The 21,335-nt window shown below is 43.5% G+C and overlaps 2 protein-coding genes across 2 annotated transcripts; both read right to left on the reverse strand.

Annotated features, from left to right (window-relative positions):
- Positions 1–4,104: 4,104 nt before the first annotated feature.
- Positions 4,105–4,733, reverse strand: LOC136459667 (uncharacterized). The gene has a single exon (XM_066459508.1). It carries the CDS (start codon positions 4,632–4,634, stop codon positions 4,362–4,364), a length of 273 nt encoding a protein of 90 aa, XP_066315605.1. The 5' UTR covers positions 4,635–4,733; the 3' UTR covers positions 4,105–4,361.
- Positions 4,734–11,063: 6,330 nt separating this feature from the next.
- On the reverse strand, positions 11,064–11,756 carry LOC136459669 (uncharacterized). Its single transcript, XM_066459509.1, has one exon. It carries the CDS (start codon positions 11,660–11,662, stop codon positions 11,306–11,308), a length of 357 nt encoding a protein of 118 aa, XP_066315606.1. The 5' UTR covers positions 11,663–11,756; the 3' UTR covers positions 11,064–11,305.
- Between the last annotated feature and the right edge of the window lie 9,579 nt (positions 11,757–21,335).

The following is a 21,335-nucleotide window of genomic DNA, read 5'->3' on the forward strand; positions in this document are numbered from 1 at the left end:
AATACCACCTGGATATGTTAGCATCTCAGTGGATAGAGTTAACAAAGGTTTTAGTGATATGGCTCTTGACATTCCAGGAGGTGATGGGGAGAAGACTCTAGGAGAAGCAGAGAAGACATTCATACTATGGCGCAAGCGCTACATCATTATTCCCGGGGTCTCTAGTCCACCTCCGCTTTCTCAATTGCCAGACAATAGGTGCGGACAAAAGTGACAAAAAAAATTTCACTAATTTTCTATTGACATGCATGATTAAAAATAACAATTTCTTATACCTAACTATTCTTTTTTGTACTCACAGAGCAGGGTCTCCGCCAACCTAAGTCCAATTATCTAATCTCCAGATCATCATAATGCTCCGGGAAAAATGCCGCCACCACCGCCACCTCCAAGGAGGTCTCCAACGCCTCTAAAGAGGTCTCCAACGGCTTCCCCGCCTCCCTTGATGACTAAGAAGAAGCCAGCTCCTAAGAGGTCCGCCCCGCAAACAAAGTCGTTGGCCCACCAGCCGGCAAAGAAGAAAGCTACATCTAATCCAGTTATTCCCCAAAAACTATCTTACGAGAAAAGTGAAAATGAATTAAATGCTACAGTACAAAAAGATATGGACAGTTTCTTCAAAAAAGTGAAAAAGCAACGAGGAGCGAGGGAGAACCCGGAGAAACTGTACTTCTACCTACCTCTAGATCTTCTAAGAAAGAAGGTGGACCAGAAAAAGTGGGAATCTCAAAAGACCCTGCCAAAATCGGACTACGACTGCTCTCTCACCAAGTCATTTGAGGCGGCGCAGAAAAAAACTAGACCAGGGAAAGGTGTTGCACAACTCGGACAACAATCACAACAATCAGTCCCCCCTCTTGTCGTTCGTAATGAATATGGTTCGAACTTAGACTTAGACGTCAATTTTGAGGAGCTGGCTTGGTTTTACGAGGAAACTGGTTTGGACCTTGCCCAAGTACTCGCTGAAGGACCATCTGCTCCAAAAGTAGATCCTTGGAAGAAATTTGAACATGAAAAGAGTCTATACAACCCTGAGGCCTTAGGTGAACTGGGTACGCAAATATACCTGCTAAACAAGTGGTACATGGCGGCGTGTGAACAGGGAGAGACCTTTGTTCCTGTCAGAGTTAGAAATCAACATTACTTCCGTGGCGATAACGTTATATATGTCGAGTTTGTAGAATTACATCAACTATGCCACCTGGACTCTCTCGACAAAAGTCTCATTAGCTGCTATTGTCTGTAAGTGTGATTATTTTCTACTATTAAAGTCTATATATATAAAGCTACATGTATATATATAAATTATATATCCTCACACTATATTTTTATATATGCAGATATGAGATGACAGAACTCAGAAAGAGAAAGGATAATGATGTTGGTTTTATTTATTCAAATGTCGTATTCAAACACCCTAACCCCCCGCCTCAATGGAAAGCTGAACTCGAGAAAAATCTTATGAGGTTCTTAGTGAACCAACAAAACAAGAACATACTCTTCCCCTACAGCTTCAAGTAAGTGTTAAATAATTAATATCGATCATATGGACATTTGTTCAATTATTTGCTTACTAGCTAAGTTATCTCCCATATATATATATATATATATATATATATATATATATATATATGTGTGTGTGTGTGTGTGTGTGTGTGTGTGTGTGTGTGTGTGTTGACTCTAGTTAATGTCGATTATATTTATGTATAAAAACATATGCAGCAATCACTGGATATTGATGATCATCGATATGGCCAATAGTCGGTTGAGCATCTTAGACTTGTTAAGAAAAGAGCAAACAGAGTACCAAGACATGATAGATATTATCGAAGGGTAATTTGGTCTCTCTAGCAACTATATATACCCCGATCTCTTAACTGCAATAATTATTAAAGACCAAATTAATTTTTTATTTTATTGGGCGTAGTGTTTGGAAAAGTTTCATTGAAGAACACCACATGAAACATTGCAAAGCGCCACTGGATATAATCGCACATAAAGTAAGTACTAGCTACATATATATATATATATATATATATATATATATATATATATATATATATATATATATAATTCAATTAACACCATGTATGCTTTCAATTCACCGGATCTTTTTTCTCGTAAAAGTGGGTTCTGAGGCAAGAACAGGGGAACAACTACTACGGATACTATGTTTGCGAGTTCATCATGGCGTACGCAAAAAGAACTCCTGAAGAGATCCTCAAAGTACGTTATATAAATATATTCATATATTCACAATTTCTTTTGTTGCTCATATATATAAGTAATCACGTGACCAACACATATATATATATATATATATTAATACTTTTCCTTTAACTTTTATTAAAGACTCTATGGTTGAAGGAAAAAGTCATACGACGTGACCAACTGAAAGCAATTCAAGAGACCATAGCAGGATTTCTTAATGACCCGGTCCTCAACCCCGCCGGCGAGTTCTACAATGACGTCAATGAAACATGGAAGCCAAACCAGATGGAGTGAATTTGTTATCCCAAGGATATGATAGAATATACAATGCAAGCTTTATTTGTAATATATATATATATAAACATATTATATGTACATAAAATAACATACATTATATGTATATGCATGTAATATATAAGTTAGTTTCATACTTTAGTTTGTACAAAATGTTCGAACATTATAAACGTGTAGAATACATATATTACTAGCAGTGTAAAATGCATATTCGAAAACATATTCGAAAACTAAAACGAATCATCAATTGAAAATAGAAACAAAAAAAGAAAACCTTTACCAACCGGGACTAAAGAGCCGCCCCACGTGGCCAGGCCGGGAAGCCTCTTTAGTCCCGGTTGGTCTTACCAACCGGGACTAAAGGTGCACCTTTAGTCCCGGGCGAGAAACTGGGACTAAAAGAGGAGCCTTTTAGTCCTGGATTCGTGCTCCCGGTTGGAAAACTAGGACTGAAGGGGTTTCCTAACCGAGAGTAAAGCCCGTTTCTGTACCAATGGATATAAAGCTTGATCAGGCTATATCTATGGATTGAAGCAAACTAGAGTGTAAATGGAATACCAAAAGGGCTTGAATGAAATGATAGACGGGTACCAGTGAAGATATGTCCAAGGCAAGTGCAAATGTGTGTGTGTGTACTCTCTTCAAGAAGTTACATGTTTACTATATATACTTCAAGAAAAATGATAGAAAAGCCAAGTGTTTATACGGTTTATTTACATTTGTTAATTTGTCACTGTAAAACAGTACGGTTTTTTCTGTTTATATGTGCTAGTAATTCTACACTTTATGTTGTAGGATATATGTTTTATATGATTAGAACCAACGCTAAACAAAAAATTCCCAATATTGATATTTTTGCTGAAGAACAAGAACAAATTGACGTATATAAGAGTCAACTATATATAACTTGGTTAAATTGAATGTGGGGGAGCGAGTCCAGCTGCAAAACTACTGAAATCGAATTTTTGGAACAAGAATTATATTAAATTTTACAGAAAACATACAGCGTCATTAGTGCTTTAATCAATGTAGTGCAGGTTCAAGTGATTTTGCTGCAACTTTTTGTCCACTGGACCTTTTTTCCCTTTGTACAAGATTGTTTAGATGAATTTGAATTTGGTTATATCCTAATATTTCATCCATGAACTACCGACAGGTACACACACTGCAGAGACGACCGAGAGGATACGAATAAGCGCGCCATTTGTTTGTGTATATGATGAGAGATATTGCGATAACCAACTTTGTGTTAAATAAAATGCACACCATCTAGAATCTTATAAATATAACTCAATATTAATTTAGAGCGAATCAAAGCAAGATTGACCCTGGATTCGTGTTCTTTTCACTTGGCAAGGGCTTGAATTTCAGAGTTTTTAATAATGGTCGCTTGTTGGATATATTGTAAGCATAATAAAACATGCAGTAGTTCGGGCGGACGTTGACTGCTGTATCAGCTTGCATTCATATGCATAAGACTTCTCGACCGTTCGACATATATACGGTGTAAAGTTTACAATACCAATCTTGATCATATAGACGATGGTCCGCGAGATTCACATCAAAACGCATATTGTTCATCTCATGTTGCGCCCTGTGTCAAAACAGCTTTTTACAGCACGGAGAACCTGCTTTATTCAGATCACGAGCTTATTTTTACGTCGTTCGTACAGGGGCTAGCTGCATGCGTGCGTGCACCCACGCTCGCGAAGTGAGTACATACATACGTATGAAGATCGACACGTACATACGTACGTGATACATACACACACATATATACGTGGCTCAGGGTCCAGTCCTGGTTCAGATCATGAAACGTGCGTCGATCGAGCCCGGCCGCGTGAAGAAGCTGGTCATCAGTTGTCGGCCTTGAGGACGAAGTTCTCCTTGCGCTCGTGGAACTCGCCGGTGCAGGTGTTGACGTCCTCCTCGAACTTGGACTCGCGGGCCTCCAAGTGGCCGTGGCGGCCGCCGGCGCGTGAGACGCTGTCGACCTCCTCGAACTTCTCCTTGACGACGTGCTGCTGGACACCGCCGTGGCCGCCATGATGGCGACCAAAGCCGGCAGGGCGGCCGGCCACCGACTTCACCTCCTCCGAGCAGTAGTCCACCTCCTGGTAGTGAGCCATTGGTGATGCTTGGTGTTTGTGTGCAGTGCCTGTGCCTGTGCTTCGAGAAGCGGTTGTGATTTGTGAATGTGTGTGAGACTTGTGTGCTGTGGATGCTAGGGTTGGGTGGGCTTTTATAATGTAAAAGAAGAAGTGTATGAGTGGAGTAGTGAGGAATAATCTGATCACGACTCATAGGGGAAAACATAGCTGTCATCAACTGCTTTATTCATGCAAGCTTTCTTGCGCTTTTTAGCACCTCTAGAACAATTTGGACTATATTGGCCAAGATTCGATATTTTTTATATTTTTTTTTCCAAAACCGACGGCTGGACTCTGCACGGCCTGTATTATGATATAGAAGGGGTTTTCAAAACAAAGTAGAGATGCTAATTTACAGGTGCCTGAAAAGTAGTCAGGAAATCAGGCGATGCTTCACAGTCGTCGGATTTGATTGAATGGCTGGATCATCGTCTTCAATCTCTAGCGTTAGCTGCTGCAAGGTCATTAACCACCGATGGGGCAGTCTAATGCAGCAAGCCAGCAAGGTGAGGCTCCACCGCAGGACACACGTACGGCCACTCGTCCACTAGTCTATGCGACTCAGCGCCTGTGGTCCGCAGGGTGGGCGAAAGCAGGAAGCAAGTAGCAGAGCTGCATCGCCTGAACATGACTAAAAACTCAGTCGGAAGCAAGTAGCAGAGCTGCATCGCCTGAACATGACTAAAAACTCAGTCGCTGATAGATAGGAATTCTGATAAACCTATTTAGGCCACATTTAGTTTCAAAAAGTTTTCCCAAAAAGTGCTACAGTAGTTATCACATCGAATCTTGCGATAGTGAATGGAGCATTAAATGTAGACGAAAAAAACTAATTGCACAGTTTGGTTGGAAATTACGAGACGAACGTTTTGAGCCTAATTAGTCCATGATTGAATACTAATTGTCAAATAAAAACGAAAGTGCTACAATAGCCAAATTTCCAAATTTTGGCCAACTAAACAAGGCCTTAACAGAAAAATAAATGAATGCATCGCCTGAACAGGATCAAAAACTCAGTCGCTGATAGATAGGAACTGTGATAAACCTATTTAAGAGAAAAATAAATGAGTGCTTGTTTAGTTTCCAACCAAATTCTCAAAAAGTGCTACAGTAGTCATCACACCGAATCTTGCGATACGTGCATGAAGCATTAAATGTAGACGAAAAAAAACTAATTGCACAGTTTGGTTGAAAATTGCGAGACGAACGTTTTAAGCATAATTAGTCCATGATGGAACACTAATTGCTAAATAAAAACGAAAGTGCTACAGTAACCAAATTTCAAAAATTCACGAACTAAACACGCACTGAACTTCTTAGCCAAGGAGAGAGTTTGGCCAAGGTAAGTCACTCAAAGCACAAAAACTTGACAAAAAAAATTGGATCATCTCCGGAAGTAAAAGATTTTTTTTATTTAGTTCAGGAACAACAGGCCGATTGCTACATGGGTGGCTACGGGCCCTTCTAAGCGGCCTAGCCCGAAAAAAGAACCCCAGCCTGCTACTATATATGTGTGAGCATTTATAACTTCGCTATAAATATTTTTTGGCGTGGTTAGCACTCGGACGTTAACCTCTATCCAGACATCCAGGCCTATACTTGGCCAAACCGGCCGTCCGGCACGGTATGGGCACGGCTAGGCACGACACTACGCGGCATAATAGGTTAGCCATGCCGTGCCTGTTAGTGCCACAGTGCCGGAGTACCGGCCCTGGCACGGCACTATAAGTGCTTAGGCGTGCCGTGCCATGACACTGAGCCGTGCCATGAAACGAGTGGACGAGCAGATAGGATAGGATGGAGAAATGAGTGAACGAGTAGATAGAATAGGGTAGGAAAGAATAGTGTCGTTGGACTCGCGGCTCATCAACAAGAACGTCTGGATAGACGGAAGCCCTACCGGAAGTATTGCATACAGAAAATTGAGTGGCGGCTTGTAGTTGTAGCCCTTGCTAGAGGCCACTGTTTTGTTTTAACTACAACTACTTGTGGGGTTCATATGCAGTTAATCGTTTCTAATTAGAATATTTTTAGCATAAAATAGCTAATTTAAGCATTCAGCTGATGGTGGGTGTGGCAGGCGTGAAACATAAAAAGTGCAGCAACGAAAATCCATTTGTACAGAGAGCGCCCTACACCTATGTTTGCAGCAGTGAATTCAATCCGACTTAAGTACGGATATCAGCATGTAGTTACCAAGCAAAGCGACAATCGGCTCACAAGTTGCCACTTAGCATGTGAGAATATATACTTCCGTCTCAGCCTGCACCGCATCTCACCTCAGATCAGTAGGGATCGACACCACTAGTCGCCATGATGTGACGACATCCTAAGAATATTATTCTAACAGGACATGCAAAAAGCATCCGCATGCTCCAATCACCTTTCGGCCAGCCATGGCTAAAGAGCCACCGTTGGTTTTACGGCGTTGAAGAACTCTAGACTGTTGTGCTGTATTGCTTGTCTTGTTGTACACACTAGTAAAGTAGTAATCGGCTAGGCATATTACACATGCATGGTCCAACACTCCCCATCAAGATGGTCAATAGCTATTTTACCATACATTTTTACTCTTAATTACATATTTTGTTAACTAGAAAGTCAGAAATTTTACCACCCAAGCTTGCCATGGCTTCAACATGCCAACATCTAATCTTATCTTGATAAAGAAACGACCTATCTCCACATATTTGCTCTATCCAGGGGAGGATTTAGGGGGTGGGGGAGGGATAGTGGAGCCCAAGTTTAAGCCATAGGAGAAGAAGAAGAAAACGGAGAAGGAGATCAATAAGAAGAGGAGGAAGAAAAAGAGGAGGGAGAGAGGTGGATGGATCTCTCTCCTATCCATCTGTATTGCATTCATCGCCGACACTATCTAGAATCGGATTATTCGAATTGATATATGGCTGACTTCTTGTTGCACCCTTAAGGGGCTCTCTCTAAGCACATTCAACTTTGGGAAAAGATTTCATACCCATAATGTGCATTTCCTCATTCTAAGTGCATATCGCGGTTGAACAGGACACTACTCATTCCTTCCTTGCTCCTTCATGACACTAAGTTTCTATAAGAAAACACACAATAGCCTGAAGTTGATCTCCTATCGTCAAGCCAATTCCCTCAATCAACATTCTAGTTTCTTGCTACATCGTTTGTAGATCAAACCATGCTCAAGGAGATTGCTTAAGACCAAACAAAGACTTCTTTAGTATACCTCCTTTTCAGCCACCTCAGTTTTAGAATAAGCAAGAGGAATCTCCATGTACACAAATTCTTGGAGACCACCATGCAAGAAAGCACCTTTTACATCCAACTGATGCAAAGGCCCTCTATTTTTTTTTGCATGAGAAATAAAAGCTCTCATTGTACTCATCTCCATTACCAATGCAAACATCTCTTTGTATGCTTTAAAAAAATATGTTTGTAGTTTAGTTAATGACATATGTCTGCTGGCTATACCCTTGCATTGATATTTGTATCAAGTCACAGTAAATCTCCAAATTACATAGGAAAGAATCTAAAAAATAACAATATTCTATCAAGTCATTGCAACATTTTCTTCTCTAGTGGCTTTGGTCGACGTAGTCGGTGCTACATATGAAAAGAGTCTTCAAATACCGAAGCCAGAGTAAAGTCCTTATGCCGAATACACTGACCAACTCCAAAACCTTGGACATGACATAAGAACCAACATTCCGGGACCATAACGAAACACATCCAAATCGATGAAAGAACATCAGTGGTTAAATCATCGAGTACAGCACAGGCTGCAGATTCAACACTTCCAAGGCTCCAACCCTTGATCCATCAAGTTAGATGTATGATTCTCTATGTGCCTATCTACGGTGAGGTCAACGCCCCGGAGTTAATCCCCACAAAGAGTGCTCCTGAGCACCCTTTTCCTTTCAGATAGTAACAACAAATTGATCTCTTGTTGATGAAATCGACTCCTGTAATGGTGACCACATTGTGGCCATTGTTGAAGTCATATCCTGGCAAAACATTAGTGATGATTTCGCTAGTAGATTTATTTGGACTAGATCTAAAGAACATTAATTATACATGAGGTATTATATGGAGCCTCTCCTTGCCACCAGCGGCCTCGCTCATTTATAATCACCAGTAATTAGCTAAGCAGCCGCTGACAAAGCCCAATTAGAAGAAAACCTAGCCCAGTAATCAAACATCAGACTCTACCAGGGCGGCGACGCTTTCCCTTCAAGTGGTGATCGGCCATTGGCGTGAATGCGAATCAATCCTGCTCAGACTCACGGACTTCTCGAGCACCGTTAAACATCGTTAGTAGACCCTGTGCTCGTAGTTGTGAAGCAAGGGAGAGCGCACTAGTTAATGCGTTGGTCTTCATCATTGATATTTTTGGCCACATCGATGACCTACACTTCACCGAATTGAAAATACGAGAAAGTCAACTTCATTAGGTAGTAGTGGTGACATACTATGTTTGCATGAACTTTGAGGAGTACTTGGACATGTAGTGTATAATGACTTGTTTAAATTTATTATGGTTTGCATGAAATTTGATTGTGGGATGGATGATCATTGTAATATACAACATCTTACTTAATTAGTTTTAATCTCAATATGTGCATACAATATTCAAAGCAAAGAAACTATAAAAGAAAAGAAAAAAAGAGACATTCCGTCCCGGTTGGTATGACAGCGCCTGGGGCTCGGGCTGGAACCGCCTTTACTCCCGGTTGGTATTACCTACCGAGACTAGAAGTCCCAAATCAATCCCAGTTGAGGGGACTGGGACTAAAGTCAGGTCTTTAATCCCGGATTGGCAGTCCCGGTTGGGAAACTGGGACTAGAAGGGGTTTCCCAACCGGGACTGAAACCCACTCCTACACTAGTGTAAGTTGTGTTTGGACCGCTCCTTCAGCCTACAGTGTCGGTCACCTCCCCCGACCACTCCCTCCTCTACTGACCACTTTGCCACCGATTCCCCCACAGGCCCGCCTCCTCCTCATGAATCATGACCCGGTAACATAATGCTCTCATCAAGGCGTCTGACTCTCCAGACGATGTGCTTCCTAGTCCACATCGCTCGTTCCTACTCATCATGCACCCCTACAGCGACGCTCGCTCCCGTCCGCGCCCACGACGTAGCGCCCCACCCGTGATAATCGCTCCCACCGGCGACGCCCAATGCCCTTCCTCTGTGGCCTTTCTCCAGCGCAGGGGAGTCGCACCGCGGGCACCGCACCTGACCGCCCGACCACCGCGGCCTTCTCCCGCGTGGGGGTCACTCATCACAGGCACTACACTCGCCCACCCGTTGCACCCCACTTCGCACCGGTGTCGATCTCCATACCGACATCGAGCTCTATGAGATGACTAGCCTTAATTCGTCCAAGCAGCAAGGTAACATTGTGCTAAAAGCACATGTTGCAAGCGTATGTTTAAAGTGTTTCAGATGTTTCAAAGGTATATTGTAAGTGCTTTATATCGATGTTGCAAAAATAGATCGGGATGTTGCATATGTTGCAATGGCTATACACGTATGTTTCAAATGTATGTTCCAAACATTTTATCTGTTTCAGACGTATGTTGCAGGTGTTTCATTTGGATGTTGCAAAAGTAGATCTGGATGTTGCATATATTTGCAAGTGTTTCAGGTGTTTTCATACGTATGTTGCAAATGTTTCATCTGGATGTTTGCATATGTTCACAATGGCTACACATGTGTTTTCAAGTTCTTTTAGTGTTTTTGCAAGTGTTTCTGATGTATGTTGCAAGTGTTTTAGTTGTTTCTGATGTATGTTGCAAGTGTTTCATCTGGATATTGCAAATGTTGATCGGGTGTTGCACATGTTGCAATGGGAGCCACCTGCTGCAACTGTCTGCTGGGGCGCCACCATGGGTCACCGTGCTGGCGCCTGAGGCTGGCAGACGCATCCTCGACGCGGCATGCACAGGCGGGGCAGGTGACTGGGATCCACATGGGTTCCTACGTGTGGGCACGGTGCTCAGGCGAAATAGTTGCGTGGGGTCCACATGGTGGAGCGCGCAAAAACAGATGGTGTGGGCTTCTTTTTGCGTGTGGCGGCCTCCCACGGGAAGGACGAAGGCATCTGATATTTTGGACGGCTCCGGATGTCCGTCGCCAATAACACCCATCATGACCTCTTCAGCGCTGATTCCTCATAGGCCGTAGCCTCCCTCTCCCGTCGTCTCCCCTCCCAGCCTCTTCGTCTACGGTGCCGATTCCCCTCAAGCCGTAGCCACACCCTTCTGCCCCCTCCCTCCCTTCCTCAGCTTCGTCCTCCTCTGTCTCCCCTTCATGATTAGGAAGCTTCCGGTTTAATGTGAATCAAAAACCAAAGAATACCAAAGATGCTAGTTAGTCTAACAAGTCCAAACAATCTAAAAGTACCAGAAAAAAGGTAATAATAAACACGCGGGCCCCTTTCCTTTATTCACGTCACGGTCTTATTCTCGTATACATAAGGTGCATCAGCATGGCATGCACACGCAACCACAAGTACATGCGTACGTGTACAAACGCATACATACTAGGACCGTGCGCAGTCGTGCACACACTCACACATACTATATGAGATGATGCATGCATTCAGCCATATATATAGCGACCTGTCAGGCAGGCAGAGCCAGTACGTGATGCGAGCTCAAGCGTAGTATTGGCCGGTGCACGAGTCGTAGCGCTTGCTCTCGCAGGCGTCGTACACGCGGCCACCGTGGCCGTGCCCGTGAACGTGGTGCTGCTCACGGTGTTCCCCGAGGTAGCCACCATGGCAAGATCCCTCGTGCCCGCCATGGACGTGGCGGTTGCTGCCGCTATGGACGAGGTGGCCGTGGCCGTGGCCGTCGTGTCCCCTGCCGGCGCGTGCCACCTCGTCCACCTCCTCGTACTCCTTGCGGATGACGGCGTAGCGCTCGCCGCCCTCGCCGTGGCAGAACCCCGGCTCGGCGTACGGCCTCCTCGCCTCCTCGGCGCAGTAGCTGGACTCCGAGTAGTACGCCATAGTGCTGCTCTACTCAGTGGCCTTTGTTTGCTGCCTCGCTCGTGTGCAGTGATCTGCAATGCTGAGACCTAGCCTGACCGATGAAGGATACATGGACGGCCCCCTGCTTTTATAGCGTGCAAGCTAGCTCCCCGGCCATGCATTGTTGCTTTGCTAAATGACGGCGAGCGGCGTGCATGCATATTAGTGGAGATGGGAATTTGTTCTGAAAGAGATACGTGCTCGCTCATGCTTTCTGCCAAGCCGTGCCACCTGCCCGTTCGGATCGAGGATGGAAGAAAACTCCAGATGCATGCATCATATTACAGAGACCCGTGTCTAGCAATTTTTTTTTGATTGAGATCACTGGTAGAGAAACGACCTTTGATCCACTTTGAAATTTGGCTGTAGTCTCGGTATTTTTCGCGTCCGGGACTAGAGAAACCTTTAGTCCCGGTTGGTAGCTCCAACCGGGACTAAACGTCTTTGCCCAACGGCTACTGTGTCAGGCTTTTGCTGGAGGGGACCTTTAGTCCTGGTTAAAGCTACCAACCGGGGTTAAAGGTTCACTTTTACACCCGGTTTGTACCTTCAACCGGGAGTAAAAGTCTACTCCCGGCTGGTGGCTCCGTCCGGGACTAGAAAGAGACATTTAGTCCCGGTTTCTGTCTACAATCAGGACTAAAGGTCCCCTCCTATATACCCCTTGTTTCTCCCCGAGCCACTTCGAGCTCAGTGTTCTAGCTTCATCGCTGGCCTCTCTTCATCGATCACAAGATTTTTTTCATTCCTCCATCGATTCTTCGGATCTAAAGGTTACCAACTTTATACTCTCATGTTTCATCAGTAGCTTATTTCATTTTGTGGACTAGATATATGTGGTTTTTTTATGGTAGATCTTTTTTATTTGTAAGCCATTTAAGCTCAAAATCATTTTAAAGTTTGCATATTTGGATGAAGGATGGTTAAAATAGTTATTCAAGACTAGTATTGAGCTTTCATTTCTAGCATGCATAGCCCACTTCATGCTTTAGAGATATAGAGAATTTTAGAGTTTTTTTTAATTTTATTTGTTTATAAAATGAGAAATTTATATTATATTAAAAATGAGTATAGAGAGTAGATGGCAACTGCTTTCGGGTCCTCGGCCTCTCATCGGGTTACAAAGCGACTGAGGCCGGACCTCTCTCTCATTGCATACGGCAAGTGTGAGGAGAAGATTGTGATGGAGTACCGGGTGAGGAAGGAGTGTCCCAACAATGGCCGTATCTTCTACAAGTGTCCGGATCGCAATGTGAGTTATTTTATCGCATTTGTTGATTATGGTTAATTTATACTTATTTTCATGATGATTGTGATTAAAGTTCTAATTTTTTATTTTAATTTCAGTGGATGGAACTGGATGTTCAGGCTGGTACTGGGAGGAAGGGTATGTTGAACACGTGCAAAACTCTCTTGCACAGGCGATTACGGCGGCTGATGAGGCAGTGATCCTGCGGAAGAAGCCCATAGATGTTGAACAAACGTATGATCTATCTGTTTTAGTTGGGATTGGTCGTGAAATCCTTATGCTGCTGAAGTGCATTTTAGCTTTAGTTTTTTTTAGTGATAGTTGGAATTGTCTACATTATAGCGAGACTTTTATAAATTAATACCTTGTGTGGTGGCATGCATGTCGTATAATTAACTAATTATGTTCTACGTTTTAATATGGTATGTATGTCATGTAATGCAGATGAGACGGTATTGGATGTACAATGCTGATCGCCGCTCCCAAGAGTTCATTGAGGGCGTGCATTCTTTCTTACTTGTGGCCGAGACAAACAAACGCGATGGTTTCATGTGCTGCCCATGTTCCATATGTAAGAATTTAAAGGAATATGCTAGCTCAAGGAGTCTTCATTCACACTTGTTGAACTCGGGTTTCATGCCAAACTATATTTGTTGGACGAAGCACGAAGAAACTGGGGTTGTAATGGAAGAAGGTGAAGAAGAACAATGGGACGATGATGACATTATTGCTGAATATGGGGCCTCCAATGATACTACAATGGGGGAAGCTGAAGAAGAGGTAGGGGTATAAGATGAGCCCGCTGATGATCTTGGTCAGGTTATTCGTGACGCACAAAGAGAATGCGAAAGTGAAAAGGAGAAGATCAAGTTCGAGCGTATGCTAGAGGATCACAAGAAATTGCTATACCCAACTTGTGATACGGGGCAGAAAAAGTTGGGTACCACACTGAAATTGCTGCAATGGAAGGCAAAGAATGGTGTATCTGATAAGGGATTTGGGGAGTTACTGAAAATCCAAAAGAAGATGCTTCTGAAGGATAACGAATTGATCGCCACTACGTACGAAGCAAAACAGGTAGTTTGCCCTTTGGGATTAGAAATCCAGAAGATACATGCATGTCCTAATGACTGCGTCCTCTACCATGGCGAGGAGTACGAGAAGTTAGATGCATGCCCGGTATGTCATGCATCGCGGTATAAGATCAGGCGAGATGACCCTAATGATGTTGAGGGCGAACGTCCCATGAAAAAAATCCCTGCCAAGATTATGTGGTATGCTCCTATAATACCACGCTTGAAACGTCTATTCAGAAACAAAGACCATGCAAAGTTGTTGCGATGGCACAAAGAAGACCGTAAGGTAGACAATATGTTGAGACACCCTACTGATGGGTCCCAGTGGAGAGCAATCGATAGAGAATTCCCGGAGTTTGCAAATAACGCAAGAAACTTAAGGTTTGCTTTTAAGTACGGATGGTATGAATCCTTTCGGGGAGCAGAGCAGTAGTCATAGCACTTGGCCTGTTACTCAACCTTCCTCCCTGGTTATGCATGAAGCGTAAGTTTATTATGATGTCAGTGCTCATCCAAGGCCCAAGGCAACCTGGCAACGACATCGATGTGTACCTGAGGCCACTAGTTGAAGAACTTCTACTTTTGTGGAACAAACCAGGTGTAGTGTGTGGGATGAGCACAAACAGAAGCACTTTGACCTGTGAGCATTGTTGTTTATAACAATCAATGATTGGCCTGCTCTAAGTAATCTTTCAGGACAATCAAACAAGAGATATAATGCGTGCACGCACTGTTTCGATGACATTAAAGGTATATTCTTGAAAAAATATCGAAAGGTCGTGTACCTTGGCCATCGTCGATTTCTTCCTGCGAATCAGCCCCTAAGAAAGAAAGGCAAGCATTTTAAAGGTAAGGTAGACCACCAGACTAAGCCGAGCAACCGAACTGGTGAGGATGTACTCAATATGGTCAAGGATGTGAAAGTAGTATTTAGAAAGGCACATGGCAGCGAACCTGTTCCGAACGACGCCGATGGTCACGCACCCATGTGGAAGAAGAAGTCCATATTTTGGGAGTTACCCTATTGGCAAGTCCTTGAGGTTCGTAGCGCGATCGACGTGATGCACCTGATGAAGAATCTTTGTGTGAACCTGCTAGGCTTCATGGGTGTGTATGGGAAGCCTAAGGACACACTTGAAGCACGACAGGACCTGCGATGTTTGAAAGAATGAGACAACCTGCATCCAGAGAAGACAGATGATGGACGCCATTACTTAAGTCCTGCTAGCTACACTCTTAGCAAATAAGAGAAGGAAAGCATGTTTAAATGCCTAGCAAGCATCAAGGTACCATCTGGATTCTCCTCGAATATAAAGGGTATAATAAATGTGCCACAGAACAAATTCCTAAACTTAAAGTCCCATGACTGCCACGTGCTCATGACATAATTGCTTCCCGTTGCATTAAGATGAATTCTACCTCCAAATGTACGTCTAGCCACCGTGAAGCTATGTGAATTCCTAAATGCAATTTCTCAAAAGGCAATCGATCCAATGGATCTAGCTAAACTACAGAATAATGTGGTTCAATGTCTTGTCAGGTTTGAGTTGGTGTTCCCTCCTTCCTTCTTTAATATGGGGCGATGATGACATTATTGCTGAATATGGGGCCTTCAATGATACTGCAATGGAGGAAGCTGAAGAAGAGGTAGGGGCAGAAGATGAGCCCGCTGATGATCTTGGTCAGGTCATTCGTGACGCACAAAGAGAATACAAAAGTGAAAAGGAAAAGATCAAGTTCGAGTGCATGCTAGAGGATCACAAGAAATTGCTATACCCAACTTGTGATGCGGGGCAGAAAAAATTGGGTACCACACTGGAATTGCTGCAATGGAAGACAAAGAATGGTGTATCTGACAAGGGATTTGGGGAGTTACTAAAAATCCAAAAGAAGATGCTTCCGAAGGATAACGAATTGCCCGCCACTACGTACGAAGCAAAACAGGTAGTCTGCCCTTTGGGATTAGAAATCCAGAAGATATATGCGTGTCCTAATGACTGCATCCTCTACTATGGTGAGGAGTACGAGAAATTAGATGCATGCCCGATATGTCATGCATCGTGGTATAAGATCAGGTGAGATGACCTTGGTGATGTTGAGGGCAAACGTCCCACGAAGAAAATCCCTGCCAAGATTATATGGTATGCTCCTATAATACCACGCTTGAAATGTCTATTTAGAAATAAAGACCATGCAAAGTTGTTGCGATGACACAAAGAAGACCGTAAGGTAGACAATATGTTGAGACACCCTGCTGATGGGTCCCAGTGGAGAGCAATCGATAGAGAATTCCTAAAATTTGCAAATAACGCAAGAAACTTAAGGTTTGCTTTAAGTACGGATGGTATGAATCCTTTCAGGGAGCAGAGCAGTAGTCATAGCACTTGGCCTGTTACTCTATGTATCTATAACCTTCCTCCCTGGATATGCATGAAGCGTAAGTTTATTATGATGCTAGTGCTCATCTAAGGCCCAAGGCAACCTGGCAATGACATTGATGTGTACCTGAGGTCACTAGTTGAAGAACTTCTACTTTTGTGGAACAGACCAGGTGTACGTGTGTGGGATGAGCACAAACAGGAGCACTTTGACCTACGAGCATTGTTGTTTGTAACAGTCAATGATTGGCCTGCTCTAAGTAATCTTTTAGGACAATCAAATAAGGGATATAATGCGTGCACGTACTGTTTCGATGACATTAAATGTATATTCTTGAAAAAATATCGAAAGGTCATGTACCTTGGCCATCGTTGATTTCTTCCTACGAATCACCCCCTAAGAAAGAAAGGCAAGCATTTTAAAGGTAAGGCAGACCACCAGACCAAGCCGGGCAACCGAACTGGTGAGGATGTACTCAATATGGTCAAAGATGTGAAAGTAGTATTTGGAAAGGCACATGGCAGCGAACCTATTCTGAACGACACCGATGGTCACGCACCCATGTGGAAGAAGTCCATATTTTGGGAGCTACCCTATTGGCAAGTCCTAGAGGTCTGTAGCGCGATCGACGTGATGCACCTGATAAAGAATCTTTGTGTGAACCTGCTAGGCTTCATGGGTGTGTATAGGAAGCCCTTACACACTTGAAGCATGACAGGACCTACGGTGTTTGAAAGAACGAGACAACCTACATCCAGAGAAGACAGATGATGGACGCTATTACTTAAGTCCTGCCAGCTACACTCTTAGCAAAGAAGAGAAGGAAAGCATATTTGAATGCCTAGCAAGCATCAAGGTACCATTTGGATTCTCCTCAAATATAAAGGGTATAAAAAATGTGCCAGAGAAGAAATTCCTAAACTTAAAGTCCCATGACTGCCACGTGCTCATGACACAATTGCTTCCCGTTGCATTAAGAGGAATTCTACCTCCAAATGTACGTCTAGCCACCGTGAAGCTATGTGCATTCCTAAATACAATTTCTCATAAGGCAATCGATCCAATGGATCTAGCTAAACTATAGAATGATGTGGTTCAATGTCTTGTCAGCTTTGAGTTGGTGTTCCCTCCTTCCTTCTTTAATATCATGACACACCTCCTAGTTCACCTGGTCAAGGAGATTAGTATTCTCGGTCCTGTATTCCTGCACAACATGTTCCCCTTTGAGAGGTTCATGGGAGTCCTAAAGAAATATGTTCACAACCGTGCTCGATCAGAAGGAAGCATCGCCAAGGGCTATAGAACAGAGGAGGTCATTGAGTTTTGTGTTGACTTTATTCCCGACCTTGACCCGATTGGTGTTCCTGAATCGCGACACGAGGGGAGACTAAGTGGAAAGGGGACACTAGGGAAGAAACCATATATTGGTATGTAGGACAATTATTTTAATAAAGCACACTACATAGTTCTGCAAAACTCCTCTTTGGTGGATTCATATATCAAGACACATAAAGAGTTGCTCCGATCTGAGTTTTAAGGAAAGTCTGAAGCTTGGATTACGCGTCAGCACATGGAAACTTTCAGCGACTGGTTGCGAAAAGAATGTCAGGGTGATGAGAGTATTGATGAGCAACTTTATTTGTTGGCTAGGCAGCCATTGTGGCATATCCTCACATACAAAGGGTACGAGATAAATGGAAATACATTTTACACAGTAGCCCAAGATAAAAGGAGCACCAACCAAAACAGTGGTGTCCACATAGATACCACCGACCCTAATGGAAATAAGCAAACATATTATGGCCGCATAGAGGAGATATGGGAACTAAACTATGCACCTACTTTTAAGGTACCTTTGTTCAAGTGCCAATGGGTAAAGGCGACTGGAGGCGGGGTAGCAGTTGACAACCAGTATAGAATGACAACCGTGGACCTCAACAATATTGGATACAAAGACGAACCGTTCCTCCTTGCCAAGGATGTGAATCAGGTGTTCTATGTCAAGGACATGGCTACAAAACCGAAGAGAGGGAAAAACAACAACGACCCAATCAATGAGCCAAAGCACCACATAGTTCTTTTAGGGAGAAGAAACATTATCGAAATTGAAGACAAGTCAGACATATTAGAAGATTATGAAAAGGATGACCGAATTCCACCCTTCATAGTGAACAAAGACCTAAGCATCTAGCTAAATGATGAGGACACTACATGGTTACAGCGCGATCATAACCAAGGGATATATGTTAAGAAGAAGTTTACTACTATGCCCGCTTGATATATATAGTGATGTATTAGACCTATTACGTAATAATTGTGACTTCAGATTTTATTGTCGTGTTTTTATATTTTCTACGGTTTAAATGAATTTTCTGCTAGACGGTGGATTTCCCGTGGAGAATGTGTGATGAAAAACCAAATGATGAACGTTAATAAGATGTGAAAACTAATTTCCTGTCGAAAAACAATAGTTTTAATGATTTTAATTAAGTAGTATATTTTTGCATGGTGTAAATTGTAATTATTATTTACACTATGTTAAATATTTATATAGTAAAACAAAAGAGTTTAGTTTACAAATTTCTGTTGCGTATAATAATGCAAAACCAAGTCCAAGAATTTTTATAATAATTTTTTTGGATAATATTTTATTTATTAGGCAATTAATAACTCTCTGCATATTTATATAAAAGAAATATATAAAAAAAGGAAAAAACTTATGGTAATTGGAGAAAGCCAACTGCGGCTCCCCCTTTACTCCCGGGTGGATCAACCACCCAGGACTAAAGGTGGAGCTTTAGTCCCGGGTGTATCCACTAGCCGGGACAGATCCCCCTTTACTCCCGGGTGGATCAACCACCCGGAACTAAAGATAGAGCTGCAGTTTTCGCGGCCCGCCCAAATGCCCTTTACTCCCGGGTTGTGGGTACACCTAGGACTAAAGCTCAGACCTTTAGCCCGGTTCTAATAATAGCCCGAGACTAAAGATTCTTTAGACCCGGTTGGTAGCTCCAACCAGGACTAAAGGTATCCCTTTACAAACCACGCCCTAGTTCTCTTCCTCTCTGTCTCCGCCACGCCATCGCCTCATCTTCTCCACCAGATCGATCCAGCAGTGCCGCCGCTCCTAGGAGACCATCCTAGCAGCCTTGCCTCGTCAGCGCGCCTCTTCTCCGGCTGGCCAGCGCGCTTCTTCCCCGGCCGGCCAGCACGCCTCGCTCATCCTCACTGGAGCGCGCGTCGTCCTCGTCCTCGGCCCCCTCCTCGCTCGTGCTCACCGGAGCGCGCCGAACCTTCACCGCGCTGCCTCACCGGAGCTCGCCCGAGCCTTCCCTGCGTGCGCTGCCTCACCGGAGGGCGGCCGAGCCTTCCCCGCACTGCCTCACCGGAGCTCGCCCGAGCCTTCCCCACGCGCGCTGCCTCACTGGAGCGTGGCTGAGCCTAGCTTGTAATTAGTTTCTCTTGTATGTGCCTGTTAGTAGCATTGTATGTTTGAGCGTGTTTGAGTTTCTATAAAACGCGACGTGCGGGACGGCGGAGAACTCATGCTGCCGACTCCATGTGGCTGCGGTGCCCAGTGGTGCGGCTCGTTTCCATCAGGAGCGCCAGGTAGGCGTCAGTCGTCGTTCAGCTCTGCCGGTCATGGTTTTGCGGTTGCGTTGCCGTCTTGTGCACTTCGTTCGTAGAATCGGAGCCCGAACAGCCGGCCTGACAGTTTTTGTTGCGTTGCTACGGTCTAGGGTGCAATGCAACGCAATGACAATTGACAATGCATTGCTAGGTCAAAATATGGTCGTTTCTATGGACTCCGTGACTAAACATTTTATTTTAACTTTTTATGAAATGAAAAACTTAGAAAATTGTAGAAAATCCGTACTAGCTGAACTTGCGGTCCGTGATCAGCTCGGCGAGTATGTTCTCTGCCGAGCGGTAACGGACGTTAAGGAGGAGCTTTGATTCTAGAGGGAGAGCGGCAACGGTCGTGGAAGACTGTGTTCCCTTCCTCGTATAATCGGAGCTCTTCCTTGGCCAAGTACGGTGCCGTCCAGTGGAGAAATGCTCGCCGAGATGATCACGTAAGCAAGGTCAACTAGTATGGATGGTTTTTTATTGAAACATGTTTTTGAGCTATAATTTGATGGATATTTGATAATTTTTGACCTACAAATGTCATCTACAAATGTTACTATCATCGGCAACCTAAACGCCCGCGAGCTCACCGATATCGAGCAGGTCACTTAGAATTATTTTTTCCATGAAAAGAAATACTTAGAAATCATGCCTTTTATTTTTTAGAATTAATTTTTCCATGAAATGAAAAACTTAGAAAATAGTTAGAAAATTGTAGAAAATCCGTATTAGTTGAATTTGTGGACCGTGTTCATCTCGGCGAGCATGTTCTCTGCCGAGCGGTAACGGACGTCAAGGAGGAGCTTTGATTCTATGAGGGAGAGCGGCAACGGTCGTGGAAGACCGTGTTCCCTTCCTCATAGAATCAGAGCTCTTCCTTGGCCAAGTACGGTGTCGTCCGGTGGAGAAATGCTCACCGAGATGATCACGTAAGCAAGGTCAACTAGTACGGATGGTTATTTATTGAAACATGTTTTATTTTTTATAGATATATCTAGTGGAGTAAAAGCTAGATGGCTGCCCTGAGATACAATATGGATGAAGAAATGATGAATATTATCAACACCGGCACTCAATTTGCCGATGGTGACCAACAGGATGTAGATGACGGGAGTCAATACCTGGCTCTTGAAGAAAACCAAGAAAATATTGTGTAAGAAAATACTGGCGAGGTATATATATTTATATATATATTTGAATATTGTATATATATTTGAATATCTATCATCCATTATGTGTACACATGATATTTATTTATTCTTTTTTATACGTAGCCCTCTAGATCGACGACCACGACGGCGAAAAGCAAAAATATTCG

This window comes from Miscanthus floridulus, chromosome 6 (genome assembly GCF_019320115.1).
Source record: "Miscanthus floridulus cultivar M001 chromosome 6, ASM1932011v1, whole genome shotgun sequence".
Lineage (NCBI taxonomy): Eukaryota > Viridiplantae > Streptophyta > Magnoliopsida > Poales > Poaceae > Miscanthus > Miscanthus floridulus.